This window comes from Fukomys damarensis, unplaced genomic scaffold (assembly GCF_012274545.1).
Source record: "Fukomys damarensis isolate Sample0158 unplaced genomic scaffold, DMR_v1.0_HiC HiC_scaffold_34, whole genome shotgun sequence".
In the NCBI taxonomy this organism is placed as follows: domain Eukaryota; kingdom Metazoa; phylum Chordata; class Mammalia; order Rodentia; family Bathyergidae; genus Fukomys; species Fukomys damarensis.
In genome coordinates, this window is record NW_022900946.1 from 9,529,995 (window position 1) to 9,546,671 (window position 16,677).

Sequence of the window (16,677 nt, forward strand, 5' to 3'; positions counted from 1 at the left end):
TCTGCTGGCCGGCGTCCCCGCCTTGCGCTCTGCTCGCTGGGCGTGGGCGCCCTCTAGTGGCCCCGGTGTCGCCATCCCTCCTCGGACTGCGCTCGTCCTAGGAGCGCCCTAGCTCGCCTTCCAAGGCCAAGGGGATGAAAAGAGCTGTCGCGGGCCCCGCTCAGCTGCAGGGGTAGGGTGGGAGGAGGCAGATCCAGGAGGAAGGAGGTGCCTTTCAACTGTGAACGCCATCTTAGCGGGACAGCACTCTCGCCTGGGGAGGGTCGTTCCTGAGCAGGTTAGAGAGAAATGAGCGGGTCTGAGGCTGAAGTTTCACTTTGGAAGGTTTCTTTCGCTTCCCTGAGTTAATGTTATATTTTCTTCTCAAGTCACCCGGATCAGGGGTCTTCAGGAAGCATTTAAGGAAGTCCTGGAATAAAGTCCAGGGTTTTCAGATCCTCTCAGAGAGGTATGGGGTCTCCAGAAGGGCTGGAGTGCATGTTACCCTGGAGTGTTAAGACACATTCATTACATGTGGGGCATCCACTTTGATCCCAGCACTATGGAAGGCCGAGGCGGGAGGATCCCCAAGTTTGAGCCCATCCTGGGCAACTCTGAGACTTGGTGAGACCTGGTCTCAAAATAAAAAACAAACAGAACCAGGGTTGAGGATATTGCTCAGTTTGAAGGCCCTGGGTTTGAACTTTGGTTCAAAGTTCAAAAGACACTTTGGTCTCCAGAAGTGTATCAAATATAACTCGTATGTCCACCAATAGGATGAGAGAGCAAACGCAGGTGCAGAGTGACCTCGGGGTTAGCCCAGGGACCACCTGTCCCTGAGGGTTAGAGAACTCAGTAAATGAGCCCTTGCCCACTAGAACACAGAACAGTACTGGCCCTGCCAGGTAGGTGGGGGGTGCAGGATCCCGGGATGTGGTGGCGTGGACAAAGGACAGCTGTGGGTTGGGTGGAAATAATTAAGGGAGCACACACCACTGCCTAAAAAGCACGAATTGCTAGTCAGGATACATACACCATTCTAGGTGGGAAATGCAAACTCAAATGTTTGGGTAAAAGATTTTCTAAACAAGTCTAGAAAGAAACACATTGAATTACTAGTGGTGCATACTACTGGAGACCATGTTTGGAAGTGTGGGGTTTTAAAGATTTTTTGTTTTTTGTTCTTTGTTTTTTTTTTTTTACTTATATGCAGTTTATATTTGATTTTGAGGCAAGCATGTACGGCTTTTGGAAGCGGGAAAAAAATGTAACTCCCATGTGGCAGGCTGTCGTAAGCAAATCACAAAGAAAATTGGCCACAGAGTTTGAATTAAGCAGTCCACAGGGAGATTTTCTCATCCCTATAAAGAGCCTTTAAAACTGCTGCAATATCTTAACCTTTTGCTCACGTGCATTCCTTATGACAAAAAGAGTTTAACAAACTTAAGAACAGGGGAATTTAACTTTGTATTTAGCCCAGCAAAAATGTATTGTGTCAGGCACCGTGCTTAGTTGAAGATATGAAACTGACCAGGAAGATCTCTGCCCTCAGGGAGTTTATTATCTGGTCAATGCTTTCCAAAATTTTGCATTCTTTCACATCACTTGGCGGTTGTGAAACCGGGTGTGGTAGTACATCCTGTAATCCCAGCACTCGAGGAGGCTGAGGCAGGAGGATCCCTGTGAGACCAGTCTGAGCTACATACCAAGACTCTGTTTCAAAAAAAAAAAAAAAGCAAAACTCGGAAGTATTGTGCATTCGTTATCTATTGCTGCATAAAAAATTATCCCAAAGAACAAACATTTATTATCTAACAGTTGCTGAGAGCCAAGAATTCAGCAGCAGTAGACTTCCTGGGCAATTTGGGCTTGGGGCCTCTCAGGACGTTGCCGTGGAGATGTTGGAAGCTGCTGTCATCCAACTCCCCAGTGAGCTGGAAGACTCATGGCTGCTGGCCCAAGGCCTGTGTCCTTGGTTATGTGAGCATCTCTACAGATTAGCTAAGTGCTCGAGGTTCTTCATGACCTGGCAGCGGGCTTCCCCCAGAGCGAGTGACCTACAGTGCCTTTCATAATCCCATGTTTTGCTATGGTTTGGATGTGTTCATGCCTCTACAGGAAGATGCTCCCCACCCCTGAGACGCTGAGAGGTGGTGGGGGTTTAAAGGGTAGGACCTGGTGGGGAGTGATCAGGGTTGGGTCACAACTGCCCTTGTGGAGGGATCAATGCAGGTCTCCCAGGAGCAGGCTGTGAGGAGAGAGTGAGCCTGGCCCTCTCCCCTCTCCTGCTTCTTCTCCCGGCTGAGCTATTACATGTGCTCCTGCCATCTGCTGTGCTGTGACGCAGCCAAGGGGCTCTCACCGGATGCTGCCACCATGCTATTCGGAGCCTGCAGCCACTAGAAATTGTGAACCAAATAAACCTCTTCAGGTGTGGAGTATTCACTCTCAGGTATCGTTTTAACAACGCAAAACAGGCCAAGGCACCTTGGAAGCCACACCCCATCAGTTCTGCCATGTTCTGTCTGTCTGTTAGAAACGAATCTCTGAGTACAGCCCAAACTCAAGGCAAGGGAAATTAAGCTCTGTCAAATAGAGGAATATCAAGGAATTTGCAGACACTCTAAAATGCAGATTTCAACTGAGAAGGTCCAGGGAGGACCTAAAATTCTGCATTTCTAACATGCTCCCAAGCAACACTACTGCTGTTGGCCTGTGGACCACATTTTAAATAGGAGATCAAAGACACACAAAGAACTAAGCTTAGATTGCCTCTTTGGAGCTATAGTGTTTGCAAGAATAACATCCTTTGTCATCCTAGCGTCATCTTTGGATCATATCCAATTCTAAAATCACATTTTCCCTGAAAGGTCAGAGGAGCGGAGTAAGGGAAAGACAAGATTACCTTGTTAATACACAAGGACAAGCTGAAATGTAATTAAAAACAATCAAAAGGGGATTCAGAAAATCTCTCCGGCCTTGTTCTGGAAGCTCTCAGAAGCATAAAACATCAGCCATCAATTTTGAAGGGGAGGCTAAACAAACAGCGGCCAATCTGGGCTTTTAATAAGGATTGTACACAATACCTTCCCATGACTGAGACTCCTGCCTGCAGTGCTTAGAAAATTAGCTTTAAAATAGGAAGGCAAGGACTAGCACTAAACCCCAGCTCAGGCAAGGCTCCTACATGCTCTGTCGGCCTGAGGGTTGCTAGGTTAAAAACACTGTTTCCCCACTTAACATCTTGGCCTGTTAACATCTTACCGAAGCTCTCAAATACAACATAAATCAACAACTATTATTTTCCACTGTTTTGGTTGCGGCCATCCTACTCTGACGTGGCATCTCATTCTTGTTTCCCTGAATGACTTACAATGTTGAGGTTTGTTTTTTTTTTAATATGCTTACTAGCCATTTGTACCTGTTCTCTGGAGAAATGACGATTCAAGTCTTTGGCCCAGTTTTGAAGTCGGGCTATTTGTCTTTTCATTGTTCAGTGTTCCTTATAGATTGTAGAATCAAGTCCCTTACCAAGAACATGATTTTCAATTCCATGGATTGGGTTGTCCTTTCAAGTGTCTTTCTAAGCACAAAAGCTTTAAATTTGATGAAGTGTAATTATCTCATTTTCTTTTGCTCCTTGTGCTTTTAGGTGCTGATGAAATGTAAGTTGTGGGGAGGCAGATACTGACAGGACACAGTTCTTCACAAGTAGTTTATAGTCTATCCTGGGGGTCCTAGCCTCAAACACACTAGGACCAACTGAGCCCTAACCTAATTAAATCAGAATATATGGTCTATGAACTAAAAAGTTTTTAAGATACAAGGACTCACTACATTGCCCAGGCTGACCCCCAGCACCTGGACTCAAGTGATCCTCCTGCCCAGCCTACCCAGAAACTGGGAGGACAGGTGTACACCGCTGTGCCTGACCAAACCGAAAGTTCTTAAAAGCTCCAAAGATCATTCAAATAATGTGTAGCTAGAGAGGAGAATCGTTGATCTAGATTTTTATATATTAAGATTTAAAGATTAAGGGCCAGGGATTTAGCTCGATGGTGCCGCCACCTGCCTCACAAACATAAGGTCCCAAGTTTGATCCCTGGTATCCCCCCCAACCCCCCAAAAAGATGAAAAAATTTTAAATGTTTCACCAAAGTCTGAAGTTTAGTCAGTTTTCATCCATTCAAGAAATGATTATACTTCAATTTAGCAAAATAATTCTGGAAGAAAGACCATGCCCCACCTTAGTCTATCCTGGCTTATAGCTATAACAAAATGCCCCAGACTAGCTAGCTTAGAACCAACAGAAACTGACCGCTCACAGTTGTGGAGGCCAATGAAGCCCAAGGGCAAGGTGCTGGCAGATTCACGTCTGGGGAGGGTGGTTCACACTCTCAGTCAGCAGCCTGCTGTGGCACCGGGCGGAAGGGGTGCGGGCCTTCCGCAGGCCCCTTTGACAGAGGCACCAATCCCATCCGTGAGACCTCTACCACAGTCTATCACTTCCCAAAGGTCCCACCATTGCCTCTGGTGTGAAGATTTCAACACATGAATTTGGAGTGGACACAAACATTCAAAGCCACAACAACTTCCCACCCACGCCATACACAATTCAAAATGGAAACAACCATCTTTGTTTACTTGATGGACTTCACCGTTAGTCTTGCTTAGTAGACTTAAACATCCTCAAGTTCTAAGTTACCTTTTGCTATCAGTAAACTCAACCTTTTTTCCTGTTAAAGTTCCCACTGCTGGGGTATGCATGGCACAGTGGTAGAGTACTTGCCTAGCAGGTGCAAGGTAAGGTCCTGGGTTCGAGCCCTAGAACCAAAAAAAAGGAAAAAAAATCCTGCTAATTTATTAATGATTCATTCTTAATATTTCAGGACAAAATGAACTAGGACACGAACCAAAGAGGAACCAACTTTGTTTGCTATATCTGAACACACCTTAGAGCATAAGACAACAACAAAACCAACACTGAAGAGTTTTATTAATGAAAAAAATACTCTTGTCATTTATTAACAAAATCCACACAGTAGTAACTGCACAATTGCTTCTCTGTAAATGTCACTTGTTAACTGCCACCTTTCGTAGACAAGGGCTGGAACTCACAATCTTTCCGATAAATATATTGCGGCACGGCACCCAGCTTGGATAACAGTCTTCAAGACAGCGTACGCTGGCGCCTATTAAAAACAACAAGAGGCTGTGGAGGTAGCCCAGGGGGTGCTGGCCTAACATGCCGAGGTCCTGGGTCCCGTATGGCCAGCGCATGCACACACATACTCGGAAGGCAACCAAAGCAACGTGCTGTGCTGTGTGTTCCGAACTGGTTGTAAATGTGAGCATACACCTTCTCTGGATAAGAAATGAGATCTGACAAGCAGTTTCTTTTAAATCTAGGTGAAAAGGCTATTCCAAACATCAGAATGGACCTGCTACTGCCAAAACCCTGGACATCCAGTTTCTCACAGGAAAAGGGGAAGCGGCCCTTGGGAAAAGAATGAGGGATGGAGCACAAAGCAGGACTCCCCCCTGAACCAACACATGCGCTCCCCAAAGTACCACGAGTAACAGCAGGCCCCTACCAATTCCGCGTCGTGGGACAGGCCTGTGTCATGGTGCTCAAGCTCTTCATCTCGAAACTTCTTTATCAGCTGGTTAAATACAAAGAAATCCAAGCAAGTCATTATTCTGTAGTCTAAGGTCAGGGTAGGCATATTACTTCTGTGCAGGACCAGAGTAAAAACTTTTAAAACTTTCACACACACACACACACACACACACACACACACACATCCCATGTACATTTGATCGTATCTATTCCCCTTATCACTCTCCCTATGAAACCCCCTCATCTCTCATCTCTTCCTCTTGTCTAACAACAGTCAGAGAGGAAACACTTCAAGCCCCCGGGCATGGGCTGTATAATCTCTGTGTACTCCTCTCCCCGGCCGCTGCATCGGAAAAGCAACCCCCAAGTGCAATGATGGGTGTGGGCAGGTTCTAATGAAACTTTTTGTTGTTGTTGTTGTTGTCGTTGTTGTTTGGTACCAGTATCGAACTTGGGACCTTGAGCTTGTAAGGCAGGAGGCAGAACCAATGTAACTTTATTTACAGAACCAGGTGTGGCTGGAGGTCAGAGTCTGCCAACATTTGACTTAGACTTTCAAAATTAAATAGTTCCTTTAGAGCTAGGGGTGTTCTCACAGGCCTGGAATCCCAGCTACCCGGGAGGCTGAGGCAGGAGGATCATGTGAGACCAAGAGTTTGAGGCCAGCCTGGGTAACATTATGAGATCCGATCTCAAAAAACAAAACAAAACAAAAACTAAACTGAAAAATTAAAGCTCCTTTATTTGCCATGAAAAGACACCCGAGGCTATTACCTCATACATCTAATCTATGTCATCAATGCTGAGAATCCACCAGTGAAACACAAGTAGAGAGAGACAGGCAGGTTGGGTTCACGATGTGTAGGTTCTAGTTCTCACTGCCTGAGCTGTGTGACCTGGGCAGACAGCTCCACCTCTCTGTCTCTGCCCCTTAGTTTGTCCACCTTTTGAAGAGAGGTGCTAACCTTGAAGTCTAAAAGCCTATCATCATCTACGATTCCTGTATTTTTTCTTTTTAGCAACTGCCCACCTGCCCTTTCTTCCCTCACACAGCCCGTTCAGAGTACAGGCAGTCAGTCACCTGCAGAAGTTCCTCATATTTTTCAGGGTCCTCCTCCATTAGCGTCCTGATCTGGTTGTTATAGTGATGGGCTATGGTCTCTTCCACTGCCACAGTGCAGGCCATTGCGCCTTCCTTCCCGAGCAAGGCGGTTCCTGCTCCTGGAATTGTCAAACCCAGCAGTAAAGTACAGGACGGATACCACTGGGAAAGCAGATGGATCAGGCCAGGCTTTCCAGCCCTGGCACTGCTGTGCATTGTTGACTATGTAACAGTTTCCTTGATGTCTACCAACTAGAGGCCAGTAGCGCTCCCTCAGTTGTGACCCACTGGAAAAGTCTTCAGAGACTGCCACGCATCCTCAGGGGGGCAGAGTCGCCCTGGGGTGAGGAGCACTGCTGGAGGCAGGACCAGGTCCAGTTGACCCTCCAGGCACACAATAAGAAAGCTCTTCTCTTTCACTACATTTTCAGTCTTCTGAGTACATCAAGAGAACGTGCATTTGGGCTGAGTACGTCTTTGAACTTCTGTACTGCTTTTCTTTAATCTCCCTTTTGAAAAGCACAAGTAGATCTCAGGTTTAGAATCTGTGTCAGAGAACAGTACAGGGCTGCAACTGGATTATGCCAGCGGACTCCCATGTTAGGTTTTACTGTACTTTCTATTTACAAAAGTAAAGAAATTCAATCCATTTAACTTCAGGCAAATACTAAATAAATTAAACGGGTCGAACAAGGACACGGCAAGAACCGGGGAGGAGGAAGCAGGATGACTCATCACCCGGGCCCCTGTGCCCACCTGCACCTCTGCAGACACATACCCAGTGCAAAGCCCGCGACATTCCAAAGAGGCATCAGGGCTGTTGGCCGGACCCTGAATGCAACCATCAGCTCACTGAACTTTTGCAAATGGGCCTTTTCTTGATCCCACATTTTCTGTAAGAAACAAAAATGAAGACAGGCAAGCATTCAAGAGGCCTCCTGAAGTATCCAAAGGAGGCTACGGGCCTACGGGTGGGAACAAAATACAAACAGAGGAGAAAAAGAGGACTGCTACCTCCTCCATTTCTCTAAAACATCAGATGGAAAAGAATTTTTGGAGCAATTTTGGAAGGCCTCTTACGTGAGCGTCTTTACGAGGTGTGATAAAACATGGTGACTGCTGCTGCCAACTGCCCACCATCAGAAAGCGGGCTCACAAAACATTACGGTGCTCTCATCCACCTTACTCACCAGATCTCCCACTACACGACCTCTGGTTCCTCCCCCTGCTCAAAGTGACCACGAAAGGTGAGCATTTTGACAATGAGACAGCGTGACGGGATGCCTAAAAACTTTCACAAAACAGGACTTCCACAACTTGCTCAGAAAGTGCAAGAATGACAACTGTGTTCAGGGTCATCGATGGCAATCTGTCTCTCACTGTGGTAGTTTTTAAATGTGTACCATGTTTTTTTTAACTACGCCTTGCGTATCTATCCATGAAGAAGGCAACATGCTTTCTGCTTGCCACCCCCGCCCCCCGAACCAAGTCTCATGCTCCTGAGGACAGCAGCACCTCCTCTGGGAATGCATGACCCCGGGCTTAGATGCACGTACTCGGGAGACCACACTAAGAGATAAAGAAGTGCCCACCTGAATGACCGGCCCAACACTTGTCCGGCCCAGGACGGCCATCTGCCCTGCGAGGATGCGATTTGCTCCATATTCACCTGCATGATCCACCCGGATTATGCGGTCCACGGCTGCCCAATTGATGTTGTCTAAGGTCATTCCTGAACTGCAAAATCTGAGGCTGATTTTTTCCCCATAAGCTGCAATGCAAGTGCAAATTCTTCATTACTCTCAGGAAAAATCGAGCTGTTTTCTTTTACAGTCAGAAGAAAGGGGCACCTAGTACTGATCTCCTTGTGGAGAGATGGAGATTAGGAATGGAAGCTGATGAGCTGGCTCTGCTTCTCAAAATAATTTTGTTTACTTATTCTTTCACTTGTTATCACCAGCCAAATGTGTATTAATGGGGTGGGGGAAGAGACAACCTGGTACTCTTAGAAAACAAAACAAGCCTGGGATTTAGCGTGCAGTGCAAGGTCCTGAGTTCGATCCCCAGTACCAAAACAAAACAAAATAAAATAAAACTATGTACTGAGAAGGAGCAAGAGATGGAGGATGTAAGATGAGTTCAAAGGCATGACTGACTTTTTACAGGTAAAGGCAGGATAATGTTCGCATTCAAAATTCAATGAACTCTTTCCTCATACCACATCACAGTTCCAAATTTAGGGAGTCAATAAATAATTGGGGGGGTTAGGGTAAGGGACTTGAATATCAAAGTACTTGACATTTCTATCTTTTGCAATCTCTTGTGAAAGGCCCAGACCTACAGTTAGAAAATGCAGAGGAATCACTTTGGCTACAAAGAACAAAAGGATTATATGCAATTAAAAAAGAAAAAGAAAATGTTTGTCCAAGCTCCGACACAAATCTTGAACAAATCAGAATAGATATTTTTTAGTATCAGGCTATTTTCTTTTCAAGGAAAGCATACAATAAAACTTTTCTTACTGAGTTATCATGAGGGTGAAATGAGATGCAGAAAATAAAGTAACTTTACAAATAAAATTGAATGATTATTCTTTGGTTATGCTCACTGACTTAGCACAGGAGTACCGAACATTCAACAACTCTAAGTTCTGACTAGATTGGTACATGCTTTAAAATAAAATTGAGGTAGGGCTGAAGATTTAGCTCAGTGGTGCCCTCACCTGCCTCACAAGTGCAAGGTCCTGAGTTCAATCCTGGGTACCAAAAAAATAAATAAAAATAAACAAATAAAATTGAGGCGCAGTACTAGACGTTCTCAGATTTATCACTTTACATCTGTTTCCCTAACATGTGGGACCTGCTAACGGTAGTACCTGAAGATTTTAAAGTAGTACACTGAAGACTTTAAGTGGCACCGGCTGTGCCGGTGAGTGGGGCCGTCCACCGGAGTTGGGGCGTGCTCCGGGGACCTCGCAGGGTGGACGGTCAGGCGCCGGGCCCGCTGCCTGGCCACCTGCGCTCGGGGCCCAGCAGTATGAGCAGCGGTTACAGCAACCTGGAGGAGGACACCAAGGATTCTTCAACGCCAGGACCTCCTTCTTCAGGAGGGCGCCCCAGGGCAAGACCCAAGACTTAGAGAAAGAGAAGGAAACTCACAATTACCTGGGCAAAGAGGAAATCAAAGAGAGAGTTCAGAAATACAATTTAGCCATCACACACAAGTTGAAGATGACCTTGAATTCAAATCGGATTCACAACGGCTTCACGGAAGTGCAGGTGAACTCTGCAAACCTCCGCAGACGCCTCCTGGTAGCAATGGCTGTGCCAACACGCTTCCTATTGGCAGGACACCGCTGGGGAAGTCATCGGAGCTCTGCTCAAAACATTTCTCGTGACAGAGAGCCCTGCCAAGTTTGCACTTTATACACGTTGTCATGGGAAGACCAAGGTGATGCCTGCGAGCTCTGAGGCCGAGAACATCCGCTCTACCTACCCGCATGTGGTAGCACGGCCCAGAACCTACACCCTTAGTTTTGTTCTCTGTGAACATGAAATTGGAGAGTGGGAAGCGTTCACCCTTTCAGAACTGCAGAATTTCTAGTGCATCCTGGACAAGGAGGAAGAGGAGCAGCTGCAGAACCTGAAGAGGCGCTGCAAGGCCTGCAGACGTAAGCCGGAAGCGACCCTGGGTGGGGCGTGGAAGTCGGGCTTATGCTCCTGGCTCTGGACCCCTGCGTAAGGGAGCAGCAAGCACCTTTCTGGAGAGCCGTGCTCTTGCCCCAAAGCCAGCGTCACCCCTTTCGTTCTAGTTAGTTCCCAGCCCCTGGCCACAGGCATCCTACACCCTCGCGGCCCAAGAGAGGGAGCCCGCGAGCTTATTCTGTTACAGCAAGGCGGGGTCACCTCTTGCACTCTGTGAACCCGCAATCATCAGGAGCATCCTGGAGCGCTTGGAAGCATGAACTCTGGGTTGTTTTGTTTTTATTTTCTTCTAGTTATTTTAATTATATGATGGTTAAGCTTCAGGAGGTGCAAACAAGTTTTAAGAAACAATAAGGAATCTCTCTGAATACTTGTTCTATGTCAAAACTAAAACTACCTGTTTGGTTTGTGTTTTGTGTCAGAGGAAACCATTCATGTGAAGGGCAGAGGAGTCCAGGAACTGTGGGGAATTTGGGAAGGATGTTGGAGGAGTCAGATTAACAGAAGTAAGGAGCAAGTTCAGAAGGCGGCTGCGTGGAAGTGAAAGCTCTGCCGGCCACTGAGGAAGGTGCTGAGGCGGGCACAGTGGTGGAAGTGGAGTCAAGGATATCGCTTGACAAGGAGGTAGAAGCGTTCAGTGTTGAGATGTTAAGCCCATTCTAGGACTGCTTGATTTCCTGCTGGGCAATGGAGCCAGAGAGGTAGGAACTAAACCCAAGAAGGGCCCATGAACTGTGCAGAAGACTGGAGAATGCGGCAGGTGGAGGTGGGCCCCATACAGCTGGATCTGGCCCCTCGCGTGTGGGGCCCCGATTCTGCCTTCTTGGAGTAGAAGGTCTTACTGCTGTAGCAGCTCTGGATAAGTAGGCCGTGACCCGTGGCTGGCTCCTTAAACTGTGTGGATTTCCCCAAAGAGGTGGTTTTCCAAGTTGAAAATGAGTTTAGGGTAGGGCAGCTGTTTTCTCCTTGTTAGCCAGGAAGTTTGTCAACTACAGAGCTCACTGCAAATTTGCGACAATCACTCCCTCCCCCTTTGTTCTACCCTTTCTTTTCCTTCCCTTTTTTCTTCCTTCCTTTCCTCTTTTCCTTAATTCTCTCTCTCTCTCTCTCCCTCTGCTTCTCCCTGTCTCTAAGTTACAGTCTGCTCTCACATAATGTAGGACAGGGATTTTTAAGATTCAATACTCTCACGTCATCCGCAGTTTCAGAGGATGTGACTGCGAGTAGGAGGCCCCAAGGAAGGAGGAAAGTCCACTCCCGCTGAGCAGGCCACAGGGGTTCATTACGGAACCACTGTACCAAAAGTGCATGTCCATCCAACCAAAGAAATGTATGGGCAATAAAGCCTTAAAAACAGGCGAAATCAACCTCAGTTTCTTAGCGACTTACAAACCTGAGCATGGAGGGAAAGGTGTGCTGTGGTTCCAGACAGCCCTTATAGTCAGTCGGTCTGGTTTTGTCTAGATTTTTTTTGTTTATAAATTCCCAAGGAATTGTTAACACTTTGGTGACACCTAATGGATTCTGTGTGAAATTCCAAGGTGCTTTGGTTCTTTGCTTAAGTGACTGTGCCTTTTATCGCATTTGTTTCCTCTTGGCTCTTCTAACTTTTCAGAGAATACCTATCTCATCGGAGGCACATTTAAGTGTTGGTTGTGCTGTGCCACACAAGCTACCGAGACAATCAGATCTTCCTAGGCTTTTAAGAAAAAAAACTGGGGCAAAAGTAGAACTAGTTATAAAATATGTATGGCACATCTTGTTTTATTTTGCACCTGACTTTTTAGTGCAGCAATGAGGTTTTAGTGACACTGTCACCCAACACTTCACCTTTATTGTTCAGGGGATGCCTTCATGACTTTTATGCTAGTTTTACTCTTCACACTATGGCTTGGGTTTGAGTATACTATTATCAACTACCTAGTATTTTAATTACTTCTCCCAGTAAACTTATAGTTCGTGAAGCATGTTTCTCAGATTAAGACACAGTTAGAACCTAAAGTAGGAGCTGGTGGGTATCTGAGAATTTTTTTTTTTTTTTAGCTTAAAGTAGATCATCTAGACTAGGCATCCTCACCTATACTTACTCAGAACCTCGCTCACTGTCATGTGCACTACAAGTTGCAATTTGGAAACTGTACTGTACTGAAATCTTGTCAGTTCATAGTTCTGATGTCCTTTCCCAAACACTGGTTACTGCAGCAGCATTTTTAAAGTGTAAAAGGAGGAAAAAGGCCCCTAAGGCCAAAGATATTTTATTAAAAATCATTGTACAAATCCTTTTGTTAAGTTAAAACTAAGCTTTGCTGTAATAGTGTTTTCTCTTCAAAATGTGATGGTACAGGAAAGGCGTTAAAATGAATGGGTAGTATTACAGGGAAGCATTTTTAACTGTGCAGGTTTAAAAATTACAATATTTATAATGTTGATGTTTTATTTTTATAGGGAAGATTTTCTCCCCTAAAATGCTTTCTTGAATGGCAAAATGACTTCCATTATTAAAAGTTGAAGCTGTCAGTTGATTAAAATAAATAAGTAAATAAATACATAACACCCATGTAATTGCGAGTTGCTCTTTCAAATTCTCTCCTGGTCCTTTTGATTCATCAGGGAAAATGTCCCCATCTACATACGGCATGTTCTACAGCCTTTCCTGATACTAAGTGAACTTAACCCAGTTTCTTAACAGAAAAATGGTCCTGAGTTCAAGCCTTGGTTGGTAACAGTATCTAATACAATTTATAAATTTTTCCTTTCAGTTTACTTCTTTTTTATGATTACGCATGCATTTGGGGCACACAATACTGGCTTTCCCTTTACCACGACGATTTAGTTTCTACGAAATTACTTAATTTAAAAATGGGTCACTGTTATACAAGAACACACAGAAGAATCAAAAGTACGGGCGATCGCTGATAAGGCAAAACTCTTGAAGGCGACACACAAAGATTTAATTTTGAGTGCCAAATCGACCTCACAGTTTTCTGAGGCAGCTAGGGTGAAAAAGGAAAACAAAATCCAAACCCATGTCTCTCCACTCCAAATTCAATTCTTCCTTCCACTACACTGGTGGTTCTTACACATGACAGTGAACATCTGAAAGTACTCATAAAACACAGACATCCGCTGAGTAGGTCCTGGGTGGGATCTGAGACTACGTATTTCTAACAAGTTCCCAAGGGAAGCCGATGCTGGTAAGGATACACCGCGCCCGGAAACACGGCGAGCAAAGACAAGGGATCACACCTGGGTCCCTGAACTTCCAATGTCGCAAACTGTCCTGGCCTGGAACGCTGACCACACCTTCAGTGACATCACGGCACAAGTATGTGGTTATGTCGCTCCCCAACTCATCAACACCGACCAGACGCCCCTAGCGTCACAGGCGAATCCCAGCCCCCACCCCACCGTCACCTTCTCGGGGTACTACGCGCCCCGCCCGAAGCTAACGTCATGCACTAGCTCTTCGTCGCAAGCCTGTGACGTATACGAATGGCTCCCCAGCCGACCTTTCCGACCCGAGGCTCAACCCAAAATTCCAGGCTCACCGGCCCAGCACAAGATTCCAGCCGCGCGTCCCCCTTTACCTGATAGGGGCCACCGGGCACACGTGCAAAGCCGCCATAGGGAAGGAGCTGCTGCCACCCCGGCGTAAGTCATTGCCCGGACAACGAAAGGAGCCATTCTGGTGAACGCTGTGGGCCAGTGCCGCTTTTGGAGCAGTCTGATGACGTAAGCAGACGTAGGAAGACGCTAATCGCTCAGGCGCTGTGAAACGTCCTTACGCTTCGATTGGTTGGAAATGGTAAGTGAACGTATCCTATTGGATGCATTGCCTGTTAATTACTTGACCACCAATTGTGGTAAAGGAATTTTTGGTTGCTATAGAGACGAGAACACTAAACTTTTTCGAAAGTCCAGGCAGGATCAAGCTCTATCACCTAAATTCCTAGGAAAGTGGACCCAGGGTTGACAGAGCCATTATATTTTCTGGTTTACGTGGAGCTTTTTTTTTTTTTTTTTAAATCTATTCGTATCCCATATCTATATAAAAAGTTAAGAATTTCATACTGAAACAGCATTGTTACAGCTAGGTGGGCTAACAACTGACTTTAAACTTCTCCTAGTCCTTTTTTCAATTTTCGCATTTTCTACTGGGAAATTTATTATTATATATATATTTGTTGCTGTGCATGTATATTAGTGCAGTCTTGTAAGGGAAAAGGAAATTTATCAACATACACTTTTTAAAGCACACATCTATTAATATTATAGGCCTACTTCTAGGGGCCTGCCCAACAGAAATAATTTTTCAAATGAGACATGTTTGTGAGACTAGAAAAAAATGAAAAGATGCCTATCTGGCCAGATGTGATGGCACATGTCAATCACCCCAGCACTCAGGAGACTGAGGCATGAGGATCGCCAAGGTCAAGGCCATCCTGAACTATATGTGGAGATCCTGTCTCAAAAAAAAAAAAATCAAGGTGTATGAATGGAAAGATACACAGCAAAAGTTAATACTCTATTGGTTAACACCAGAACGTTGTTAACCAATGGGCGCTTTCAGTTTACAGTCTTGGATTATTTGACTCCCAAGTTATTTCTGGTACTGGAGAGTGGAACACAGGACTGCATCCCTATCCTTTTAAAAAATTTTTTTGACATGGGGCCTCAGTAAGTTCTAGGTTACCCAGGCCCAGCCGAAATTTGTATCCTCCTGCCTCAGCCTCCCACAATGCTGGACATGTTCCGCTACACCTGGCTTATTAAATTGCTGATTTTATGTAACTCTACAGTGTTTGTTTATTTGGTTTTTTTGTTTCGTTTTGTTTTGTTTTGTTTTTTGTTTTGAGACAGGGTCTCACTATGTAGCTGAGACTGACCTGGATCTCACTATGTAGCCCAGGCTGGTCTTGAACTCACAGCGATCCTCCTGCCTCTGCCTCCCGAGTGCTGGGATTACAGGCATGTGCCACCACTCCCGGCCTCTACAGTGTTTAAATTGACACAGTACAATAATTTTAAATTATGATGAACTCAAATACTTGATACTTAGTGAAGGTGATGTAACATTTTAATGTAAATCTACTGGAAAGTATAAATTCAGCTTTGGGGTTGGGCATGTAGCTCAGTGGTAGAGTACTTGCCAAATGTGCAAAGGCCTGAATTCAATTCCCAGCAGCATTAAAATAAAAGAATAAAATAAAATAAATACAACTGAATCTCAAAACCCTTCTCCTAATCCCACTTCTATCTCTAAGGAGAAAAACTGTTGACAGAATTTATGCTATCTCAGTTATTCCTGGGAAATTTTGGAATTAAAATGTTAAGCAGCAAGGGAATGTTAAAAAGTATGATTTGTATGTGTGCTATTATATTGACTAGCCCATTGAAATGTTTATAAAGAACTTTTGATAACAAAAGAACACGAGTACAAAAGAAGTGAGAATATGAATTTTTTTCCTTTCCTTCTTCCAATCTTTCTTGTTTCTCTGTACTTTCTATCTGAAAAGCAGTTTTGCAAAATTAACAGTGTTAATTTTGAATGATTTAAATTTTTTCTGTAGCTTTCACTGTTCTCCATATTTTCTATGATAAACGTATTTCTAATGAGAAAACAAAATTTCAAAAGAAAAAAAAGCATACTCTTCCCTGATTCAGCCCTCAAATATAAACGCTAACTCACATATTATCCTTCTGTTTTAAAGATAAGAGAACTTTGCCTCAGGAAGATGGAGACATTTGTACAAAATCACCATTAAGCAAGCAGAAAGCCACTGCATGTCTCCAGCACATGCCATGCACTGGGTAAAGAATGTACCAAGTGGTACTTACTAGTAAAGCCACATACTATATAAAGGAGATAATTCAGAAGTTCTCACCTCCCTTAAGTCAGACCTTGGAGGGCCACCTGGCAAAATTAATTCTTTGTTCTCCAATACTTAACAAAAGTGATTGGCTGCGATCAGATTTGTAGGTGCAGGGATTTGCTTTGCAAACTAAAGACTTGCGTAACTGGATTTTTCCTTTTGCTGGGATGAGAACATTTTGTGATTACAAGAACCTGCAAGTCTGCCTTTAAGATAAACAAGGGCCTGCAGCAGAATGAAGCAAAACAGAACTGTTTGCAGAAGAGTGCTTAAAATTCCATCATTCAGTGCTTATAGAGGGAAAGTTGGGCAAAAACAATCCAAGTTCTTATTTGTGGTCATGCGATGGAATGCAGTGCAGACATTAAAAAGAATGAAGATATTATTAAGAGGGAGAAG

The 16,677-nt window shown here is 44.7% G+C and overlaps 1 protein-coding gene and 1 pseudogene across 2 annotated transcripts; one reads left to right on the forward strand and one right to left on the reverse strand.

The window, feature by feature from the left end:
• Window positions 1-4,976: 4,976 nt before the first annotated feature.
• Window positions 4,977-14,148, reverse strand: Coq7 (coenzyme Q7, hydroxylase). 2 transcript variants are annotated; one of them, XM_010631628.3, is made up of 6 exons: window positions 13,993-14,148; window positions 8,294-8,472; window positions 7,480-7,594; window positions 6,681-6,820; window positions 5,574-5,642; window positions 4,977-5,171 (listed from the first exon to the last, which is right to left on the reverse strand). In XM_010631628.3, the coding sequence occupies exons 1-6, from the start codon at window positions 14,087-14,089 to the stop codon at window positions 5,094-5,096; spliced, it is 678 nt and encodes a 225-aa protein (XP_010629930.1). In that variant the 5' UTR covers window positions 14,090-14,148; the 3' UTR covers window positions 4,977-5,093. The 2 variants fall into 2 exon arrangements, with proteins under 2 accessions (XP_010629930.1, XP_019064110.1); XM_019208565.2 differs by lacking the exon at window positions 13,993-14,148 and adding an exon at window positions 13,652-13,769.
• On the forward strand, window positions 9,738-10,442 carry LOC104867311 (annotated as a pseudogene).
• Window positions 14,149-16,677: the final 2,529 nt, after the last annotated feature.

Excerpts from the sequence above, each read along its gene's own strand:
- Coq7 (XM_010631628.3), bottom strand. The coding sequence starts at position 14,089 with ATGGCTCCTTTCGTTGTCCGGGCAATGACTTACGCCGGGGTGGCAGCA. Across the intron at positions 6,821-7,479 it reads TGTCGCGGGCTTTGCACTGG|GAGCAGGAACCGCCTTGCTC; the intron begins GTATGTGTCTGC and ends TGACAATTCCAG. Across the intron at positions 5,643-6,680 it reads AATATGAGGAACTTCTGCAG|CTGATAAAGAAGTTTCGAGA; the intron begins GTGACTGACTGC and ends GTATTTAACCAG.